Raw genomic sequence first — 24,322 nt, 5'->3', positions numbered from 1 at the left:
GTAAGTGGCACTCAGTTGGGCCTTCCAGGCAGAGTAGAATGTCAGCTTGAAACACTAGGCACACTTTTGCCTGAGGGCTTTGCTGTTGATACTCCTTTTGCCTGCAACCTTCTTATTCCCGCTATTTATCCCCTGAGCTCCTTCAGATCTTTAATGTCACTTTCAAAATGATGCCTTAAAATTTCAGCCTTTTCTACCTTCTATCCCCTCTGCCCCTCTCCCCCCTTAATCTTTCCTAATTTTTTTTTTTTTCCTGTTCCAAAGCACCTTCTCCTATGTGACCTACTCTGTTTCCTCTGTGTAGCTCAGAGAGGGCAGGGAGTTTTGTCTGTTTTGGCACAAAATTAGGTGCCCCTTACATATTTATTTGTAAAATGAATAACTGAATGAACATAGAAACCGAGGAGAGCTGGGAAGGGTGGGTATTCAAGCCCGAGGGAATGGTGATAGAAAGAGCACAACGGTGGGGCAGCAAAGGGAATCTTTTGGGATATTGGGGTGTGGGGATTAAAGCAAGAGATGTATCACATGTTGCCACATTAGAGAAGGCCTTGAAGGCTGTGCCAAAGGTTTGGCACTTGCTCTGAAGACAAAGGGAAACTTAATGGATTTGAGTGACATCATGGTTTTAGAAAGCAAAGGCTGGCAGTGGTGAAGGTGACTGGGAGAAGAAAAGAGACTGGGAGCACAGCGTAGAGAACAACAGCGAACATGGGCAGAACTGAGAGCACTTATTTGGCCTGCAGCGTTTTTAAAAATTGCATTGGTTACTAACCATTAAAAAATCAGAGGTTTCACTTAAAAGTTTGGATTGTGATCTTCCCTTCTACACTGTGGAGGTATTGGCAACATTGGGCTCTTGTTTCTACAGGGCAAAAGTCAGCCAGAGCTGTCCGGTGGGGTGTGAGCACTTCTCTTTGCCAGTCCCTGCCCAGCTAGGCTTTCATTGATCTTTTTCTCCCTTAGCTTCTGGATCTTTTGCTGTAGGAGGTGGTGTGAAGTGTGATGCTTTTAATTTGAGATGGAGAGCCTGTTTGGAGGAAAGTCAAATTGGTGTGTATTTCTTTCCTCATTCCTGTTATTCACCATGACCAAGTTGGATGCAAGTTCTTATTTCTGCAGTGGTCAGCCCTGAGCACGTCTCCTGCCAGTGTTCCTTGAGACTTTCACTGCACTCCATTCTTTTCCTTCTCAAACCTTCCTTGAATCTACCTTCTACCTCTTCATATTTGAAAGCTACTCTGTTTCTCATTATACTGTTTTCTTTTGAAATGCTCTCTAATGATGTTTGTATCATATCATTTTTTAATTAATTTTATATCTTAGTACTACCTTTCCCCCTCAAATTTCCCCTTTTTTCCTCTTTTTACATTCTTTAGGTGGTAACTGATCATTATGTGTCTTTTTCCTTACCATGAGAGGCATTTCAGGTAAAATTCCTCTCATGATTGTTATAAAACATATAAGCGTGGATATGTTACAGATACTTTGTTTTGTGGTTTTGCATTATGGTTTAAGAATGGGGCATAGAGGGGCGCCTGAGTGGCTCAGTGGGTTAAAGCCTCTGCCTTTGGCTCAGGTCATGGTCCCAGGGTCCTGGGATGGAGCCCCACATCAGGCTTTCTGCTTAGCGGGGAGCCTGCTTTCCTTTCTCTCTCTGTCTGCCTCTCTGCCTACTTGTGATCTCTGTCTGTCAAATAAATAAATAAAATCTTTAGGAAAAAAAAAAAAAGAATGGGGCATAGAATTTGTAGCTTTTTGTATTAAAATTAGGTGTCTCTCTGTCTCCCAGTAGGAGAACAAATTTTGTCTGTTATCTTTGTAGTCCAGGAAAGAAAGTGTTAACATCCTTGGCTTCTTAGTCCCTTGTTATATAACTATTGATTTTACTTAAAATTTTTAAATTTTGAATTAATTTCAAACTTAGGGAAAAGTTCAGTAATATGCCCAGGTTTCCCAGTTGTTAAGATTTTACTTTGCTTTATCATAGTCTCTTTAGGGATAAATAGGGATAACTATCTAAATCTTTTTAGACAGATTTATCTGTCTAAATCTTTTTTCCTGAACCTGATTCTGCCCGGTTGGGTCCTACCAAAGGCAATCGTTTAATTTATGCTTTGTATCAGTTCCATACTTTTTAAAAAATTCTTTGTTTTGTCATTTCCTGTTAATGAAATAGTGAAGCCTCCAATTACACTGATAATAGGTTTATTTTGTGTAGTTTTTCAGTTTTTCTTATATTTTTGTTATTCTGTTTGGAACATACGCATTGAATTTTATTTATTTCATTTTTTGTTATACTTTTATTTTTGTGTAGAGTAGATTTAAAGTATGTCCTGTAGGGGCGCCTGGGTGGCTCAGTTGGGTATGTCCATTAATTTCGTCTCAGATCATGATCTTGGTGGCGTGGGATGGAGCACTGTGTGGGGCCTACTTAGGATTCCACACTCCACCCCACCCCACTCACGTGCTTGTGCCTTCTCTCTGTCTCTCAAAAAAACAAAAACAAAAGTATCTCCTGAAGTCATAATGATATCCATCTTTTTCTGGATTTGTGTTTGCCTTTTAGTTTTCAAGTGTTGGGGGTTTGCTTCCCAATACAGATGGAGACTGTTTTTTAAGCGTTCACCCACTGACATAAAATGAGGTAATGATATTTGTGCTACCCTCCATCATCATCATTTTTTGAAGTGTATAATCCATTAATCCACTATTTTTTGGTAGTATGGACATAAGATTGTACAACTATCACCACAATCAATTGTGGAACATTTTCATCCTACTCCAAGGAAACTTCATACTCTTTAGCGTTCACTTTCCAAACCCCAGTCCCCCAGCTCTAGGCAGCCACTAATGTACCTTTTGCTGTATATTTGCCTGTTTCGGATAGGCATACTGCATTTTGCTTATCCATTTATCAGCTGATGGATATTTGGATTGTTTTTTTCTTTATGGCTATTATGAATAATGATTATGAGTAATGCTTCTATGAACATTCATGTGTAAATTTATGTTGGGACATATGTTTTCAGTTCTCTTGGGTTTATACCTACGAGTAGAAGTGCTGGGTCATATGGTAAACCTGTTTAACATTTTGAGGACGTGCCAAACTATACTCCCTTTTACATTTTCACGAGCAACGAGTGAAGGTTCCAATTTCTCCACGTCCTGATCAACATTCATTACTGTCTTTTTTTTATTATAACCAACCATTTCATTTTTAAAAATCCCTCATTTCCCCTGTATATGTCCCTTTCTTTAATGGAATTTAAATTCTTAGTTTCTTTTAAGCTGGATTAATCAAAGTTAACTCACTTTTTCCCTTCCTCCTTCTCCCCCCCCCCCGTTTCATTGTTAGAAACATTGTTTTAACAGAAGTATTTTCATTATTTCTACAATTAATTCCATTATTAGTTTCTCTCATGGGATAAATGAGGCATTTAAGAGTTGGCATACATTCTCTTCTCATGCACTTTGAAATTGTTTAAATCTTAAAATTCCCTCAGTATTTGCTTTCAGTTTATTAGATGCTTTACTGTTAATCCTTTGTTACTATTTGAATAGATTTCTTTTTTACAGGAGTCATGTATTTTTCATGGCTCAGTTGTCTCATCATTTTTTGAAAAGTTTCAGGTTCTGAAGTTCTTAACACATTCTTCTGCCTTCAGAAAATTTGGCAGGTATTATGTTTTTAGCTACAGTTCCATTTCTCTTATTTTTGTGCAGATATTCTGAGTTTTTCTCTTCCATGGTTAAAAAGAAAAAAAGAAAAACCCACACTTTTTTTTGTTGTTGTTCTTATATAGGCAGTATTTGTTTGATGTAATAAAGAACTTGAGAAATATGGAAAAATACAAAGAAGAAATCTGTGATGATTGCCGTTCTCTCCTGTAATATCTTAATGTTTATGCTGAAATTGCTTCATTTTATTCCACAAAAAATTTGAACTTTTTTTTAAAAGATTTTATTTATTTTTGTGAGAGAGAATGGAAAGAGAGAGAGAGAGAAAGAGATCGCATGCGCGTGGGAACAGGATCAGGGGATAGTGGCAGAGGGAGAAGCGGACTCCCTGCCCAGCAGGGATCCTGTCAGGGGGCTATCCCAGGACCCTGAGACCATGAACCAAGGGGAAGACAGATGCCCAGCTGACGGAACCACTCACATGTCCCTCTTTTGGGAATTTTAAGTTTAGTTTATTTCGCCTTGTTAGCTTTCATCTAATACTGTTTTGCAAATGAATGTAAACTGCTGATATTTCTATATCAGTTCTGTTGTTCATAGCCTATATAGTACATTATAGTCTTCTTTGTTCACAAGTCATTTTAGTCAGTGTTTAGTGTCCTGTGTTCATTTTTTTCATAGTTTATTCTCTTTAAAGTGGTTTAAGGTATTTTTTTTTAAGATGGTGCTGTGTGTTTACCTTTATTGGTCCCTTCTTCAAGTTCAGATCGTAAGTAGTCCCTAATTTCCACTTAATTAGACCTAGGGAATTAAAAAAAAAGATTTTGTTTATTTATTTGACACACAAAGAGATCACAAGTAGGCAGAGAGGCAGGGAGAGGGGGAGGGGGAAGCAGGCTCCCTGCTGCGCAGAGAACTTTATGTGGGGCTCAGTCCCAGGACCCTGGGACCATGACCTGAGCTGAAGGCAGAGCTGAACACGCACCGAGCCACCCAGGTGCCCCCCGCCTTTTTTTCAAATTCTTCACTATTTTATAATGGTTTCCTGGGGTTATGATTGTATCTTTTTAAGGGTTTGATTTTGGGAGCACCTAGGTGGCTCAATCAGTGAAGCATCTAACTTGGCTCAGGTCATTATCCCAGGGTCCTAGGATCCAGCCCACGTGGGGCTCCCTGTCCAGCGGGGAGTCTGCTTGTCCCTCACCCTCTGCCCCTCTCCTGCTTGAGCTCTCTTCTGCCTCTCTCTCTCAAATAAATAAATACAGTCTTTTTTTATCTTGGTTGTTTTACCTAAAGAGGAAAAATATCCTGTATAGTTTCTGTTGCTCTTTTGTAAAGATCTCATTTGCTCCTTAGAATTCTTATGAGAAATTATTATACACATTTTTACTCCAGGGAACTAGGGAGAGACTTAGTGCTTGCCCAATACCAATGAGTTATTTAATCAAATAATTGGAACTGCAAGTCTGGAACTCTTCCTAATGCAGCAGGGTTTTGTGAAGTCTTTTATTTGTTTGAGAGAGAGCCGTGAGAGATTGAGTGAGAGAGAGTGAGCAAGCCTGAGCAATGCGAGGGGTAGAGGGAGAAGCAGGCCCTCTGCTGAGCAGGCAGCCTGATGCAGGGCTGGATCCTGACTCCGGGATCATCACCTGAGCTGAAGGTAGACACTTAACCGACTGAAACACCAAGGCACCCCTGTGAAGTCCTTTTTAATGTTCTTTTAAAATAATGTCAGGTTCTCCAGTGCCAACTTGCAGCTTGTTTTGTAGATTTTTGTCTTTGTGGGTGACTTCCCTGGTTTCTGGCTACTGCTTATTCACTTAGTGTTCCAGATGCTAAGGAATAGTGGTTAGAAATTGAGCCAGATGCAGCCACTCTGGAAAACAGCATGGAGGTTCCTCAAAAGGTTGAAAATAGAGCTACCCTACGACCCAGCAATCACACTACTGGGTATTTACCCTAAAGATAAAAATGAAGTGATCCGAAGGAGCACATGCACCCGAATGTTTATAGCAGCAGTGTCCACAATAGCCAAACTATGGAAAGAACCTAGATGTCCATTAACAGATGAATGGATAAAGAAGAGGTGGTCTGTATATACAATGGAATACTATGCAGCCCTCAAAAGAAATGAAATCTTGCCATGCATGGAAAGAGAGGGTATTATGCTGAGCGGAATAAGTCAATCAGAGAAAGACAATTATCATATGATCTCCCTGATAGGAGGAATTTGAGAGGCAACGTGGGGAGCTTGAGGGGTAAGGAAGGAAAAAATGAAACAAGAGGGGATCGGGAGGGAGACAAACCATAAGAGACTTTTAATCTTACAAAACAAACCGAGGGTTGCTGGGGGGAGGGGGATAGGGCGAGGGTGGTTGGGTTATGGACATTGGGGAAGGTATGTGCTATGGTGAGTGCTGTGAAGTGTGTAAACCTGGCAATTCACAGACCTGTACCCCTGGGGCTAATAATACATTATATGTTAAAAAAAAAAAAAAAGAAAAGAAATTGAGCCAGAAGGTGATATTGTGTTTAGATTTATTTATTTATATTTAAAAATTTTTGATGGAGGAAATGTGCTAATTGTGCTTGCAAAAATCTTAAAATACATATGTAAACATGTGTATGTTGTAGAATATAAGTTAGATTGTGGCCCTATATAGTTTTATAAACTGTTTTTCTTCATAGTGGTCTTGGTCTTTCCATATCAGTATGGAAATAGGATTCTACCATATGCTTTAATGGCTGCATAGTATTTCATCAATAATTTATTTAATTCCCAATGGGTGAATACTTAGGCCATTTTCTACTTTGCTGTTATAAAAACTGCTGTTGTTAACAATCATGTATACATACATAGGTTTTTTTCTTCTGTTCTTATAATTACCTAGAAATAGAACTATTGGATTAAAGGATAGAGGTTTATAAAACTTCATTATATACTGCCACATTATTCTGTGAAAGGTTCTGCCAATTTATACTCTCATGGTTGGTTTGAGTGCTCATTTTCCACACCTTCTCCAGTGCTCCGCAGGGAGCCTGCTTCCTCCTCTCTCTCTGCCTGCCTCTCTGCCAACTTGTGATCTCTCTCTCTGTCAAATAAATAAATAAATAAATAAATAAATAAAGCTAACAGTATAGCACTTATGATGTGTCATGCAGTGCTCTGAGTGCTTTCCATATCTTTATTTAATTCTCTGCCAACATTATGAGATGGGTAATTTTATTGTCCCCATTTTATAGATGAGGAAATAGAGGTAGAGAGTGGTTAATTACTAAGGTCACAGAGCTTATAAGTACAGAGCCAGCGTACTGATGTAGGCGATGTTGTCCTAACACTGCCTCTTAGATATCAGATGACAATGCCTGTGCATTTTTCTTTAAATTTTTTTCAAAATTTAATAGGGCTGTTTTATCTGATTTTAAAATTATTTTTTTAATTGAGACATAATTCACATAATGTAAAGTTTGCCATTTTAAAGTATACAGTTCAGTGGTTTTTAATATATTCAATATGTTGTATAACTATCACTGCTATCTACTATATAATTATAGAACATTTCCATTACTCCAGAAAGAATTTCAATACCTATTAACAGTCAACCTCAATACTTCTCTGCTCCCATGCTCTGACAAACCATATAGAGATTCTGTGTCTTAATGGATTTACTTATTCTGGACATTTCATAAAAATGGAATCATACAATGTGTGGCCTTTTGTGCTTGGCTTCGTTCACCAAACATAATTTTTTCAAAATTCTTTTTTTTTTAATTATTTTTTTAAATTTCTTTTCAGCGTAACAGTGTTCATTGTTTTTGCACCACACCCAGTGCTCCATGCAATACGTGCCCTCCCTAATACCCACCACCTGGTTCCCCCAACCTCCCACCCCCCGCCCCTTCAAAACCCTCAGGTTGTTTTTCAGAGTCCCTAGTCTCTCATGGTTCACCTCCCCTTCCAATTTCCCTCAACTCCCTTCTCCTCTCCATCTCCCCATGTCCTCCATGGTATTGGTTATGCTCCACAAATAAGTGAAACCATATGATAATTGACTGTCTCTGCTTGACTTATTTCAAGATTCTTACATGCTGTAGCACATATTTGTTTTATCTGATTTAAAAAATAATACAAGTTCATTGTAAAACTCAGACAATTAAGAAAAATACAGAATAAAGAAGAAAGTTCAAATTCCACCAAGAGATAACTGTGGTTTATATTTTCATGTATATACTTTCCAGATTTTTGTATATAGGCATTAAAGAGTAGTTTGTGTCATACATTTAAAAAATCTGCCTTTGGGGCACCTGGGTGGCTCAGTTGTTAAGCCTCTGCCTTCAGCTCAATTCATGATCCCAGAGTCCTGGGACTGAGTCCCGCATCAGGTTCCCTATTCTGCGGGGAGCCTGCTTCTGCCTCCACCCCTGCCTTCTGCTCCCCTCGCTTGTGCTCTCTCTCTCCTTATGATAAATAAAATAAAAAAAAAACTGCCTTTAAAAATGTGTTACGTCAGGAAATACGAAGATTCTTCATCATTATTTCTAATAACTGCAATATAATAGTTTATAGATCTGTAAGAGGGAAAACACAGGTTGGCCAAGCTAGTGGGGAAAAAGGAGTAGGAGAGAGAATTGCAGTTTTGAACCTGTGATTAGGACTAGATAGGACTGAGAAGACCCCGAGGACCTTTACTCCCCCTCTCGGGATCTGGGTCTTGTCTTCTGATCCTGCACTAGACCATCCTCCCCACCTCCTTGCCTGAAGCAGAGACATTTAGAATGGAGGCAGCTGGGAATGACTGTAGGTGTTGGGTGGAGGACTGACACCTTCGAAGTGGTACTTAACAAAGGGTAGCTTGGCAGTAGTGTGTAGCATGGGATGACAAATATCAGAGTCAGATAATTGTGTGGCATATGTGAAATTTCTTTTGTTAAATAGGGCTTAGAGAGTTTTAGTCATCTCTGCTATTAATGCTTTTTAATATTAATAATGTAAACTACTTTTGGTTTTGTATTTTGAAATACTGAGTACAGTTTATTTTCTCTCTCATATCTTTATGGTAGAGGATAACTAATATAATATGGTTAATAAATGAGTTGAGGAAAATTTAATTTCTAATTCCCCTCATTACTTAGACTCAAGTCAACATCGACTAAATCTACTGTTTGATTTTTACCCTGAAATGTATTTTCAGTGATTTGTGTCATTAAATGTGTCCTTTAGATTGGTCTGGAGAAAGAAAGAAAAAATAAATTTTTATTGTGTACCTTCTTAGTCTGGGCACTGTTGCTTTTTAGAACACATCTAATCATTACAATATCTTGGGAAGGGAAGGTGTTATTCTTTTTTTTTTTTTTTTAAAGATTTTATTTATTTATTTGACAGACGGATCACAAGTAGGCAGAGAGGCAGGCAGAGAGAGAAGGGGGGAGAAGCAGGCCTCCTGCTGAGGAGAGAGCCCAATGTGGGGCTTGATCCCAGGACCCTGAGATCATGACCCGAGCCAAAGGCAGAGGCTTAACCCACTGAGCCACCCAGGTACCCCAGAAGGTGTTATTCTAAAAGGTGAAGAAGTGGCATGTAAACCTGGCCCTTATTGACCCTCAGACGAGGGCTTAGTCCATTATATAGCAAACTGTCTCTGGGATTGTGTTTGAAATCACATTCCCTCCCAGCCCCCATTAATTATGACCAATATAGAAACTTGAAAAGAGGAGAGAATCATCCATTGTTCAATTGGTGTAAACACAGTACCTTTACCATTTTAGTTTTTTTTCTGACTGGATTTTCCTGTATGTGTTTTTTACACATAATCTTAGTACATGTGTATAGTTATGTTTTCTGCTTTTTCATTTGACATAAGCATATTTCCATATTGCCCCATATTATATACAACTTTTTAAATAGCTCTACAGTATTCCATGGCTGTACCACACCATTTTCTGGTATGGGATATTTTATTTTATATATTTATTTTTATTATTTCTTAAAGATTTTACTTATTTATTTGACAGAGACATAGTGAGAAAGGGAACACAAGCAGGGGGGAGTGGGAGAAGCAGGCTTCCCGCTGAGCAGGGAGCCTCATGCTGGACTCAATCCCAGGACCTTGGGATCATGACCTTAGCCAAAGGCTTAATGACTGAGCCACCCAGGCGCCCCAGTGTGGGGTATTTTAAATATTTAAATATTTCAAATATTTCTACTGTTTTCTAGTGTAGAGACGGGTCCTGTCAGTTTGGATTGGTGTATTTTTCTAAAAAAAGGAAGGTTTTCCCAAATACTGTTACCATCTAGACATGCGTATAAACCCCTTGAAATGAAGTTATTGTAAGAACTAAGAACAAGGTAAAGAGTTGGAACATGTCCTATGGGTAGTCAATAAGAAATCAACTAAAGTTGAACTAAAGATTCGCGTATGTTGATAAGTACTTCGCATTCATTGTAGGCCTTTCCCCCTGCAGTGCTCTGAGGACTGGAAATGGCAGATGAGATGGGTTTAATAAGGTTGGGGAAAATCAGGTTCAAAGACTTGAAGTGATGTAAGTGGATGAGAAGGCTGAGAGAGACAAAGCAAGACAAGAGGACACAGTGGGATGGCTGAGGGCAGAATGTTTTTATACATAGGAGCTCTCTTGTCTTGGTGCCTTAAGATTCTTTTTTTTTTTTTTTTTTTTTTTTTAAATTTTATTTATTTATTTGACAGAGAGAGACCACAAGTAGACAGAGAGGCAGGCAGAGAGAGAGGGAAGCAGGCTCGCTGCTGAGCAGAGAGCCCGATGCGGGACTCGATCCCAGGACCCTGAGATCATGACCTGAGCCGAAGGCAGCGGCTTACCCACTGAGCCACCCAGGCGCCCCCGGTGCCTTAAGATTCTTGTAGTTAGTTGCTTAATCAAGAAAGTTATTTAAAGTGGGGAGTCACAAAAATAAATTATAAATGCATGTAGCATTTTATTTGAACTTAAAAACATAAATATATAGATTTATTGAATACTATTTTGGTTTAAAATTATTTTTTTATTTTCAGGGAGAGAGCAGGGGTGGGGAGGCAGGGGGAGAGAGAGAGAGAATCTTAAGCAGACTGTAAGCCCAGCAAGGAGCTCAATCCCACAACCCTTAGATCATGGCCTGAGCCAAAATCAAGTGTTGAACACTTAACTGACTGAGCCACCCAGTCACCCCTATTAAACACCAATTTGAAAGAGAGCCCAGCATTTTTCTTTGAGAGTAGTTGGAATTTCTTTTCTTGAACAGGCATACGTTGGTTACAAATACCAGTTTTAATCTCTTTAAAAGGGAGTGTAAAGACAGGTGGGTGCAGAATTCTAGATTTTTCTCTTGCCTGTATGTAATACAATAGCGTCTTTTTCAAAGTGGATCACTTTAAGTCTTGCTGTAGCATTCAGTTTTGTTTTCATAACAGTTTATTTTCATTCTGTGAAATGTTGAAACCATGTAATTCCAATAACAGATACATGGACTGGTTGAAGCACAAGAGCAGCTCCCCTGGTTGGAGCTAAAATCCTGAAGAGTGCTATAGAGAGTGACCTAGTAGCCTTGGGGATTCATTGTGCCATGGGCATTGGTTGGTATGTTTTACAGAGAAGAGCATACTTTGGTTTCCCTGGAGAGCTGGTTAAGTTGGAGTGCAATTCTCTGAGTGCTGTGGACATGGACCGAGCAGTAAGAGAAGGGAAAAGGAGTGACTAAATGAGAAGTGGTCAGAGAGTTGGCAGAATAATCAAGATTATTAGGTTGGAAGGGGAGGCCAGGACTAATCAGCTCCTGTGGAAAGGCCCGTAAAAGAGTTGGAAGGCTAAGAAAAAAGTCATGAAATCTTTAAAATAGGAGCTTCTGTTGACCTTTGGTAGAATTTTGATAGGAAGTGGGAGGAAGCCAGGCTTGATACTGGTTGAGGCATTATTAAAGGAGGGACACTTACTCTGAGCCAGGACTTGACATAAATTTGATTGCAATATATTGGGATCCCTCTATTGAAATGAAAACTAGCCGTGGTCATGTGCAGAGATCTTGGAGACTGATGAGTGACTCATTTTCTTTATAGTGATTATGTTAAAGAATGAAATGTAAAGCCTTTAATCAAGGCTTTGGTCATCTTTGTTATTTGTTTATTTGTTTTTAAAGATTTTATTTATTTATTTGACAGAGACACACAGCAAGAGAGGGAACACAAGCACGGGGAGTGGGAGAGGGAGAGGCAGGCTTCCTGCTGAGCAGGGAGCCTCATATGGGGCTCCATCCCAGGACCCTGGGATCATGACCCGAGCTGAAGGTAGACACTTAACAACTGAGCCACCCAGGCGCCCCTTTGGTGTTCTTTGACAGTGGTTCTCAGCATAGGGTGATTTACTTCCCAGTGGACATGGGGGATGGTCCTGCTGACATCTAGTGGATAGAGGCCAGAGATGTTCCTAAACATCCTCCAGTGAACAGGATAGCCCCATGCATCAAAGAACTATCTAACTCAGGATGGCACTAGTGTTGAGGTTGAGAAGTCCTGAATTCTGTTGCAACATCGTGCAAAGTTTTTTCACTTTTGGCTCTCCATTGGTGTTAGCTATCTCATAAGATTCCCCAGAGTACTTTCTGTTTAATGGAGGGGTGGTAGAAAAGTCTCTGAGTTTCATTTTGAATTGTAGCCCGAACCTAGTTAGTGTTGCTGAAAGTTGGGGATTGGGGCATCTCAGGTTCAGTCAGAAGGGTTCCTTCCACGGGTGCGTATTGTTTCCCAGCTTTGAGATTTAATGAACATGGAGACAAGTTTCACATTTAGGAAATTGTGTGATGGGCACATTTGCAACCAGAGCAAAATATTTTTGTTGTGAGCCACTGTTCTGAGTGCTTCTTTGTGTAAATTATTTCTATTTGGAGAGTTGATTTTTGAGGGCCTTAGTAATGGCTCATCTGTTTTGCTGAGTTTCCATTTTGGGTTCAGGAAGGCAGCTGTGTAATCATCATCATCATTGACAGGTAATAGAGTGCCCTCTTGATGCCTGGTACTGTATTGAATACTTGAAAAGAAATAACATTCAGAAGATGGTCCCAAAATAGAATTCCTTCTGTACTGAGTTTGAGCTAAGGCGTTAGTTTTCAAATCTGTGAGAGAACTAAGAATACCAGGAGGTCACGATGCTCTTGATAAATGTATTACATGGACAGAGATGTAGCACCAAATTATTTAAGACTTATGCTCAGAAATATTTATCTTAATTAAATATTTGTGCAATCAATATGTCAGGTTTATGTTTTATTATATGTATCAGTGGCCTGACTAATAGTGGATTAAATGATAAGGGCTTTATTTACTTATATGTTTGTTTATTTGCTATAACAGTGAGTCTGAATGCATGAAATCCAGGGTAGGTGTGATGATTCTATAGTTCTCTTTCCACACTCTTGCTCTTGTCCTTCTGGTCTACCATCTGTAGCATGTTGCTGTCATCTTTGTGTGTATAAGATGGCCACTACAACCTTAGGCAAGGGTTTTACTCTCCAGGAAGGACAGAGAGTGGAAGAATGAAGGAGGAAGGGACAGTGATTATGTATAAACTGTGGTACATCGCAAGGGGGTCTGGGAAATACAGATAATTTAGTTGAGCATCTTGCTTCTCTGAACAAAACTGGGGTTCTCTTACGAAGTAAGAACAGATCCAAGGTAGACAATTAGCTGTGACTGCCACAGTAACAAAACAATTTAAAATGTACATTCATGAGCTTGTGACATTCAAGATCTTTTGTTCTCATAAAATGCTTGGAATTTTCCTATTAATATTCTTCATTTATTTGTGGGACATTAGTTTTGTTGATAGCTAGCAAGGAAGTAATCTCAAATATTGAAGGTTTAAGAAGTATGTGAAAAAAACTTTTAAAATGAGAAAACTCTTGACATTGACTTTTTTCCCCCTTGCAAATGAGAACATGAAATTCTCATTTGATTTTAATGAAGGTACACTTCAGGACACTCGTTTTCATAAGGGGCATGGTTAGGGAACCTCCAATATTAGTATTTATGTGTACTATTTATTTACTGTGTCTCTACTTTCACTTAAATTATTTTTCTAGATAAGAACATTCTCTTTCAGTATTACATGTTATGGGCAATGAAAACATTCTTTATTTTTATTTTTTTTTAAATATTTTATTTGAGAGAGAGAGAAAGTGTATGTGTGCCTGTGCATGAGCCGGAGGAAGAGAGAGGGGCAGAGAGAGGGGGAGAAGTAGACTCCCCACTGAGCAGGGAGCCCCACATGGGGCTTGATCGTAGGACCCCGAGATCATGATGTTCACTGAAGGCAGGTGCTTAACCGACTGAGCCACCCAGGCGCCCCTAAAACATTCTTTACTTTTAAATGTTGTTTCTAAATTCTGTATAGTGATCCTATATTAGTTTTTAAAAATCCTATATCAGTTTTATAATCAGCCAAAAAGTTTTACTAATTTTTCAAAGTCTAAGCAAGTCTTGCCATCATTGACACTGCATTGTCTGCTTCAAATCCATTTTTATCTCCTACTTCTTGAAATTCCTAGAGCAATCATAGCATGTACATTAGCATTTTCTCCTTATAGACTATCTTGAATTCATCACTAATTGTTCCATATGTTAGCAAGATCATAGGCTCTCTGTTATTTATTTTTCCGCATGTCCCAATTTCTTAGCATAGTATTAGATATATAGTAGATACTTAATTGTTTCCTGATCAACTAAATAATCACATTTAACACATTAATACACATGAAAATAGCATGAATTTAATACCCAGATAGGCATAAAATAAGACATGACTAATAACCAGTGTAATCAGAATTTCATGACTTTTACTCTTACCTATTAATGTAGAACTGCTAGCTCCCCCAAATTGCCCCCAAATTGTTTATTCTTGGAGTCACCAAAGGGCGTTTCATGTGGGCTCACTAATGTATTCTGGCCACTGCCACATAGCATGTCTTTTTCTTCTGCCAAGTTTGCTGTCCCTAGATAACAGAGGGGTATCTCTGTGCCTGGTTATCTCCTTGGCCTTGAGCTGTCCTGCCAGGTATAATGCTGAGCTGGGGCTGTTGAGGTATTCCGGCCTCTTTTCTCCCCCACTATTAGATCTTGTTGTGTGGACATCAAAGCAGAGCTCTTTAATCTTGTTGCTTCAAAGCTTTCAGTGAAAGCTGTTATTTAGTTTCTCACTGTAGCTCTTCTGTTATGATGAGCTCTTGGTTCTGGGCTGGGGGAGCAGTCCAGGTGATAGACACCAACCAACCTGTGCATGTGACCACTCCTCCTATTCAAGCTTTGGTTATTGTGCCAGGCTTCCCTGTCTCTCTTTAGTAAGGGTGATTATTGTCCCAAAATGTTTCTTAGTGTAACCTCGTGCATACAGATGCTTTGAACAACTCTCAGTCTCCGGAAATAGGTGAATCTTAGTGGCAGGGATGATTTTGGTTCTAAGACTGCAATTCCATTGTACTTTAAAAATACAGTAAGTAAAACATACCTCAAAGAATCTCAAGCCCAAGTCACAAGTTAGAGCAACTCAGAGCATGATCTTGGCCCAGAAGTAGAATAAAAACTTTACTTTTTCTTGTTTTATATGTCTGATTCTGTTGGTACCCAGTGTGAGCTTTAAGGCTACAAAGGAGGAGAAATGCACTTAATTTTATTTCTTGAATTGTACATTTGTTTTTATTTCTATGATCCCTAAAATTGGCTATGCCTATGGTTGAACAAAGATATTATGCACTCTTATTCTCTTCTCCCGAGCAGTTCCTTATTAATACTTAGTTAATCTTCCTTGAGTTTCAAAATGTACATACATTTTGAATTCAACATTCAACAGTAATTGGAACTGGACCTTGTGTAAGTTCCGAGTAGGAATGTAGGTAGATAGAAGAAAAAAAGCAAACTCCATGCTTGGGATTGAGCCTTAAGTGCTAATGCAAGGGGGGAAGAAGGATGCCTGAGCAGAAATTGGGAGATATGGGAAACCAAGAGCATAGAGCCTCCCTAGCCAAAGGGCCAAGGTGAAAGGAATCAAAAGATGAGCATCTGCCTGAAATAGTTTGTGAAACAATGAGAACAACAAAATAGCTCTAATAGTTTCATGTTACCTTTCAGCTCTTGTCTTTTTTTTTTTTTTTTCCAAACACTTGAGTTTCATTTAAGGAAAAGAAAAATTTTGTAAACTATAGTTACATAGATGTATCCTTCACCCAGTGCAGTGCTTGGTTGAGAGTGGTTATTGAGATAATTACCTTTTTTTTTTTTTTTAAGATTTTATTTATTTATTTGACAGAGATCCCAAGTAGGCAGAGAGGCAGGCAGAGAGAGAGAGGAGGAAGCAGTCTCCCTGCTGAGCAGAGAGCCCGATGCGGAACTCAATCCCAGGACCCTGAGACTATGCATGACCTGAGTTGAAGGCAGAGGCTTAACCCACTGAGCCACCCAGGTGCCCCCAGATAATTACTGTTGACTCAACTCCCTGGGTATTTAGGTACTTGACTGCCAGTCCCTCAGAGGGTCAGCTAGGAGGAGTAGGAGACCCAAGATACCACGTTAGAGCAGTGAGAACAAATGGGGGCAGAGAGAGGCAAAGAAATGTTACTAGTCACTAGATACAGAACCTTCTTGACTCAGTCCAGTGGGTCCTGCTTTGAAATCTAGAACTAGAAAACAATCAGGGATGCGGCATTGCTGGAGAAATGTTCCCTGAGATCTGTTTGCCAAGACCTCATCATGATCCTGAGCTGTAAGAAAGTTTGTGCCCTCCTTGGAGTCCCTCAGCTACTGAGCTACATGGTCAGAAGCTAACTCAGGCCTTCCTCTTCCCACACATTTGTTCACCTCTACAATGGGCTAGGTTTTTTTAAACAATCATTTGTTTTTTCTTTGCTATTGTTGCTGTCATTTTATTGTTTGTTGTTATCTCTCTCATTCCAGATAGGGTGGATATAAAAATTGCCTTATAGTGGTTTTCATTCAATTCAGTGTGATTCTAGAAAACTTAATTTGGTAGTTCCAGAGCGACTCCAATGGTCTTGGTGCAGGAATGAAATGACCACAGAATGCTAGTATTGTTGATTGGCTCTGCTTCCTGTGATAGGGTAGAATTAAATCAGTCATTTAAAAATTTTAAGAGTACTATTTTTAATTCTGTGCACGCAAATGCTCCATATATATCTATTATATGAAATTCAAGTTTACTTTATAATTTTTTTGTAATTAAAATAGTCTGTCTAGAGTGAGTTATGATCATCTGAAATTTATTGGGGTATCAAAAGGATTAAGATTTCTTTTAATTACTGATTTGTTCTCCTTAAAAGTAACTTAATCCTTAGAAAAATAGATTTAATCTAAGGGCTTGCCTGACTGGCTCAGCCAGTAGAGGACGCAGCTCTTGAATTTGGGGTCATGTGTTTGAGCTGCATGCTGGATATAGAGATTATTTTTTTTAAATCTATAAAAAAGAAAAAAGATAATCTAAGATAATAAGACAATAGTAGGAAAGTTCTCTTAAGCTCTTGGCAGGCCAAACAGAAAAATTCTGTAGATTTACCTTTAGGAATTCTGTGAAATCCTGAAATTTTGAATTTTATTTTGCTTTGAGTTACTTAATTAGGCATACTATTCTGCAAGATCCTCCTTGGGGAATTCTGAACATTTTGTGTCCTATGGGACTTGATTTTTGTATGTTATGTCTTATTATTATACTTGTGAATGAGGTGATCAACACATTTTAAGGTTTTTTTCCCTCTTTTATATATGTACATTTGAGTACAAAATGACATGAAACATTTTTTTTCCTTCTTTTTCAGAATTAAATGTGAGGGAGTCTGATGTAAGAGTTTGTGATGAGTCGTCATGTAAATATGGAGGAGTGTGTAAAGAAGATGGGGACAGTTTGAAATGTGCATGTCAATTTCAGGTGAGGAAACCAAATCTACTTTGAAAAATTTTTACATTTTTAATATTTTATTGTTCTTCATTCTTCAAATTAAAAAGCTTAAAAAACCTTGAACCCTGAAAGAAGTTGGGTTCATAGCCCATTGATTTTTCTTTTGTCAGATGAAGTACTATTATTTCTACCTTCCATGCTTCTTTTCTTGAGTTAAGAGGACAGATTGGCAATAATAGGTGAGAAGATGATTTGAAAAAATATTAAAGTTCTATTCAAATGTAAGTTCTAATTGTTACTGAAAGGAAATGAATCTCTTATTTAAAATGTTGATGTCGGGACGCCTGGGTGGCTCAGTAGGTTAAAGCCTCTGCCTTCGGCTCAGGTCATGATCTCAGGGTCCTGGGATCGAGTCCCGCATCAGGTTCTCTGCTCAGCAAGGAGCCTGCTTCCTCCTCTCTCTGCCTGCCTCTCTGCCTACTTGAAATCTCTGTCTGTCAAATAAATAAATAAAATCTTAAAAAAAATAAAATGTTGATGTTTTGGGGGGGCACCTGGGTGGCTCAGTTGGTTGAACGTCTGACTCTTGATTTCAGTTCAGAAATCCTTATAGACTTCTTATAGACTATATTGAATCATGATCTCAGGATCATGGGATCAAGAGCCCCATGTTGGGCTCCATGCATGCTCAGGAGGGAGTCTGCTTGAGATTCCCTCCCTCTGCCCAACCCCCCGCCCCCACCTTGTTGGTTTTTTTCCCCTTTCCTTCTTTTGTAGTTTTTCCCCATCCATTAAATTTATTTTTTACATTTTTTATTCTTTTTTTTTTAAGATTTTATTTATTTATTTGACAGAGATCACAAGTAGGCAGAGAGACAGGCAGAGGGGGAGCGGGAAGCAGGCTCCCCACTGAGCAGGGAGCCCAATGTGGGGCTCGATCCCAGGACCCTGAGATCATGACCTGAGCCGAAGGCAGAGGCTTAACCCACTGAGCCACCCAGGTGCCCCTAAATTTTTTATTCTTTTTTTAATTTAATTTAATTTATTTGAGAGAGAGAGAGAGTGAGCACACAGGGGGAGCAGCAGAGGGAGAAGGAGAAGCATGCCTCCCAGTGAGCATGGAGCCCGATGGGGGGCTTGATCCCAGCATCCTGGGATCATGACCTGAGCCAAAGGCAGATACTTAGCTGCTGAGCCACCTAGGCACCCCTAATTATTTTTTTTAAGTATAGTTGACCTACAATGTTACATTAATTTCAGGTGTACAACATGGTGATTCAATTTCTTTATGAGTTATGGTCTTCCTTTCCATTTTTATTTGCTGGTGTCTCATTTTTTTTAGGCCAAAGGACATGGCTGACTTGCTGCCTCAGGATAGGCCAGGGTTAGAGATAAACTAGACAGGGAAACCTCAAACTAACATCTTCGCTTTTCAGATGCTCTTTTAAGTTGTAATTCTGTTTCTTAAAACAAAACAAAAAACTAAACAGAAAGGTTGTGAAATGTGTTACATTCAATTTTTTTTTTTATTTGCTGTGATTAAATTATCTGTCTTCAGAATATTGTTCAGGATCTGGTTCCTGATTCAGGATTTGAGACGAAACAAAGAAGAAACTGAAATTTTTTCCACTCGTGATCTTATTCTAATTGTACCCACTATTTTGGATTTTAAGAGAAGGAAATGGTACAGAGATTAGAGACAAAAGCATAGGACAGTCAGTATTTCTAGTAACCTGTAACCTCAGGAAGTTCCTGTATGATCCATCTGAAAAGAGAAAGCATGGTTTCTCTCCTTTTTTTATGATATTGTAATGAGAATCAGAATCAGAGAGCTTGCATATGAAATCTCTTTGAAAACTATAAACTATCAGAGGAAGAGTAGGGAGTTACACTATTGTCTCTCTGGACAAGCTCTTCATAGTCAAAAGGAACTTTACAATCCACTGTTATTGACAATAGTCACCTTTGACATGGCTTCAGCTGACCTTGTGCCCACCCCTTCATGGTTCCTCATGCAGTGAATGTTCCGGCTAGTGTGTTGTGTCTGGCTTCCCTGCCTGCACCCCAGATCCTCATAAAAGGGATAACAGCTAAAGCGGGCTTCCTTCCTTAAAAGTAGTTATTGGTGTACATAGTGTAACTCAGCCCTCATGGAGTTTTCTTGTTTCTGTTCTTCACATTAGATAATTTTTTATGATCTATCTTCAGATTCCCTAATCCCTTCTTTTGTCCCCTCCCTTCAGTCCATCCAGTGAGTTTTTATTTTTAGATTTTTTTTTGCGGGGGGAGGGGATGGGAGGGGCAGAGAAAGGGAAGAGAGAGAGAGAGAATCTTAAGCAGGCTCCACACCCAGCGCAGAGCCCAATGCGGGGCTCGATCCCATAACCCTGAGATCATGACTTGAGCTGAAATCAAGAGCTTGGATGCTTAACTGAGTCATCCAGGCACCTCTCAGATATTTTATTTCTAGACTTTATAGTTTTGATTTTTTTTTAAGAATTTAAAATTTATTTTAGAGAGAGAACAATGGTTGGTGGGAGGGCCAGAGAGAGAGGGAGAGAGAATCTCAAGCAGACTCTGCACTGAGCATGGAGCCTGATGCAGGGCTCAGACTTATGACGCTAAGATCGTGACCTGAGCTGAAACCAAGAGTCAAACACTCACCTGACTGTGCCACCCAGGCACCCCTCTAGTTTTGATTTCTTGACTAAGATTTCCTGTCTTTTCGTTCATTACAAGCATATTTTCCTTGAGTATAGATAACTATTGCTGCTTTAAAATCTTTGCTACTTTCATCTGAAATATCTCAGGGATCATCTCTGTTGATTTCTCATTTGAGAATGAATTGTGTTTTCCTTTTTCTTTGTATTAGAGTAATTTTGAATTTATCCTAACATGTCAATGATATGTTTTAGTGTTTGAATTCTGTCATGTTCCCCTGAAGAGTATTGTTATTTTTAAAACAGTTAAGTTGGCTGAACTCAAACTACAGAATGCTGTTTCCCTGTTGTGGGAAGCAACACAAATATTAATTCATTACTTTTAACCTTAGCTGGGCTACTTGGAATATATCCCATGAGTGGTTTGGGAGTCAGCCAGAAATTTGATAGGAATTTATTTATTTTTTATTTTTTTAATTTTTTAAAAGATTTTATTTATCTATTTGACAGACAGAAATCACAAGTAGGCAGAGAGGCAGGCAGAGAGAGAGAGGAGTAAACAGGCTCCCTGCTGAGCAGAGAGCCCGATGCGGGGCTCAATCCCAGGACCCTGGGATCATGACCTGAGCCAAAGGCAGAGGCTTTAACCCACTGAGCCACCCAGGCACCCCTTAATAGGAATTTACATACAAAATCTCAGAGTCCCTTCTGACTCTCTCCTTTCTGGGGTTTTCTCTCTCTTTTTAGTGGCTCTGAGGTTGCCTTGAACTCTGTCCTTTGGTTTTTAAGCCAGAAAGGTTATGGGTTTCTTATTGGTGTTTTAGTCACCTCTGTATTGGGAAGACTGAAGCTGTTCCCTCTTCCAACTGTCTTAAATTTCTCTAGGTTAAATTCTTTGATGTGGAATTGTTGAGCAGTGGGATGCTTATGGGTAGATAACATTCTCACTAATAGCAATCAGTATATCTGACGTGCTTGTTTTCCCTTGGCCTCCTGATAGTGGATTTTTGTCAATCCTTTTAAATTTTGTGAATCTGTAAGGAAAAAATTTTTTTTTTTAATTTTCATTTGTTGGGATGCCTGGGTGGCTCAGTGGGTTAAGGCCTCTGCCTTTGGCTCAGGTCATGATCCTAGGGTCCTGGGATCAAGCCTCACATCGGGCTCTCTGCTCAGCAGGGAGCCTGCTTCCCCTCCACCCCTGGCCTGCCTCTCTGCCTACTTGTGATCTCTGTCTGTCAAATAAATCACTAAAATCTTTAAAAAAATTTTCATTTGATTATTAAAGAAATTGAAAATGTGCCATATATTGACCATTTTTTTTGTGAATCAGTATTTCATATTCCTTGCCCATTTTTTAGAGTATTTTCTTTTTCCCTTGTATTATTTGTAGACATATGTATGTATGTGAGTATGAATGTGCGGATACTATATAAGAGTGTACTATTTGAATATTTATGTGTTGCTTATGCTGAGCATTATATCCATTAATGTTTCTAAATATATATACACATACACACACACATAGACACATATATATATTCCTCTATAACTCATAAACTCTCATGAGAATCTGTGATGTAGGTACTGTTGTTATGTTTTTTAAGAGTACTATGCCCATATTAAACAACTTGAAACTTATATAAAAAGATCTATAATATATTGAAAAAATGTCTTCCTTTCACTCCAGATTATTAATTGCTCCTCTCAAAGGCAACGTGTGTTACTTTGTATTACCTTCTAGAAATATTATGTTATATAAGTGTATGTAGTTGATCTTGAACTGCACAGGCTTGAACTACTTATACATGGATTTATTATAGTACAGTACTGTATTATATAGTATAGTACAGTACTGTAAATATAGTACTGTAAATATATTTTCTCTTTTATATGATTTTCCTTTTTTTTTTTAAGATTTTTATTTATTCATTTGAGAGGGAACAAGAAAGCACAAGCAAGGGGAGGGGTAGAGGGAGGAGCAGGTTCCTTGCTGAGCAGGGAGCACGATGTAGAACTCGATCCCAGGACCCTGGGACCATGACCTATACCAAAGGCAGATGCTTAACTGAGCCATCCAGACAACCTCTTTTTTCTTCTTTCTTTCTATCTATCTACGTATCTATCTATTTAAAGATTTTATTCATTCATTTGTCAGAGAGAGAGAGAGCACAAGCAGGCAGAGTGGGAGGCAGAGGCAGAGAGAGAAGCAGGCTCCCTGCTAAGCAAGGAGCCCGATGCTGGACTTGATCTCAGGACCCTAGGCTCATGACCTGTGCCAAAGGCAGTTGCTTAACCAACTGAGCTGCATAGGCGTCCCTTAGATGATTTTCTTAATACCATTTTCTTTTCTCTAGCCTATTTTATTGTAAAAATACAACATATAAGAGATGTAACAAACCAAATATGTGTTAATTGACTATGTTATTGGTAAGATTTCTTGTCAACAGTAGGTATTAGTTAAGATTTGGGACAGTCAGGTTATGCATGAATTTTTGGTGCCAAACCCCCATGTTTACTAAATCACTCAAAGTATTTGCCTTAGGTTCCTTTTTAGTTTATACGGATTACAAAAATATTAAAGAAGTTCGTGTCATTTTCATTTTTAATAATTTTTTATATAAAGACATTTTGAATTTTCATATCATATTTTTCTATTTTTGTTTTTATGATTCTGCTTTTCATTAGTTAAAAGTGTTTCCCTGCAACTCTAAGATTATAAAAAGTATAATGTATTTTTATCCCCAGGCGTACAGGTCTGTGAATCACAAATGACATGGAGGACATTGGGAGATGGAGAGGAGAAGGAAGTTGAGGGAAACTGGAAAGGGAGGCAAACCATAAGAGACTATGGACTCTGAAAAACAACCTGAGGGTTTTGAAGGGACGAGGGTGGGAGGTTGGGGGAACCAGGTGGTGGGTAATAGGGAGGGCACGTATTGCATGGAGCACTGGGTGTTGTGCAAAAACAATGAATACTGTTACGCTGAAAAAATAAATAAATTTAAATAAATAAAAATCTTTAAAAAAAAGATTATAAAAAGTAGCCTTTTGGACCTTTTTAAATGTATTTGGACAGCTAGAAAATCCTCTCGTGATCTGTCTGAATCCCTAGCAATCTTACCTGGTGGCAAAGCAGGAAAGAGAAATAAAAGTTAGGAGCTGAGATCACTAGACATTTATCCAGTGCTTGCTTTGTGCTCAGTGCTAGACGCTGAGGATATAAAGATGTTTGAAGACAAGTTGCTTGCCCTGTAGGAGCAAACTGCCTAAGGGCTTACAGCCTGATTTGATCCTGCTGCTGAATGAACCTTCCTTTGACTACTCTGCCTCCTTATAATTTATAAATCTGTTCAAGTTAGAGTTAGGTTATTGCCAGTTGAAGAAAAATCACCTCATATGTCCATTAAACACTTCTCTGCTGGGTGCTTTAGCAGTATCTTTCGATTCTATTTAAAAAACTTGCTTGTGATTCAGCATGCTTTTAGTGTTAATATGAGCTTTCTGGTATATAATTTAAACACATTTTAAAAGATAATAACAGGATTTTAAATAAAGTCTAAAATTGTTTTTTTTAGTCTGCTAATAAGAGCTATTATATAAACAAAGAAACTTTTATTTTGTACCAAGAAAAATGATCAAAATTGCATTTTTCCTTTAAAACGTGGGTTATGGGGGTAGCGCAGCCAGCTAAGCATCTGACTCTTGGTTTTGGCTGAGGTTATTATCTCAGGGTCGTGAGATTGAGTCCCATGTTTTGGTCCGTGCTAAGTGTGGAGTTGCTTAAGACTCTCTCCCTTTCCTTCTGCCCCTCCCACTTGTGCTCTCCCTTGCTTTCTCTCAAATAAATCTGCAAAAAACCCCCAGAAAACCCAGAAGAAAACATTTGAGTTATGTACAGCGAGGAGGACCTATGATTATTCCCCTTTTTTCTTTCTTCAAATTTGTTCTCCCTGGAGTTCTCTGGATTATGTCTTTTTCCCTGAATTTATCAGTATCTGTTCTTGCTAGATGTCATGCCTTCTTATAAGATCTTTGTATTAGGGTTCTCCAGAGATATAGAACCAATAAGAAATATATAT

General features: G+C 38.7%; 1 protein-coding gene across 2 annotated transcripts in view; it reads left to right on the top strand.

Moving 5' to 3' along the window:
• The window catches only part of TMEFF1 (transmembrane protein with EGF like and two follistatin like domains 1), an 83,992-nt gene that overhangs the window by 8,262 nt on the left and 51,408 nt on the right, over positions 1-24,322 (top strand). For both annotated transcript variants that reach the window (XM_046023187.1, XM_046023188.1), the window contains exon 2: positions 17,504-17,613. In XM_046023187.1, the coding sequence (XP_045879143.1) occupies positions 17,504-17,613 (110 nt within the window). The remainder of the gene's footprint in view (positions 1-17,503; positions 17,614-24,322) is intronic.

Source organism: Meles meles, chromosome 11, assembly GCF_922984935.1.
Source record: "Meles meles chromosome 11, mMelMel3.1 paternal haplotype, whole genome shotgun sequence".
NCBI classification, from domain to species: Eukaryota; Metazoa; Chordata; class Mammalia; order Carnivora; family Mustelidae; genus Meles; species Meles meles.
The sequence above is the reverse complement of the archived record's forward strand: the minus strand, read 5'-3'. Positions and strand labels throughout refer to the sequence as shown.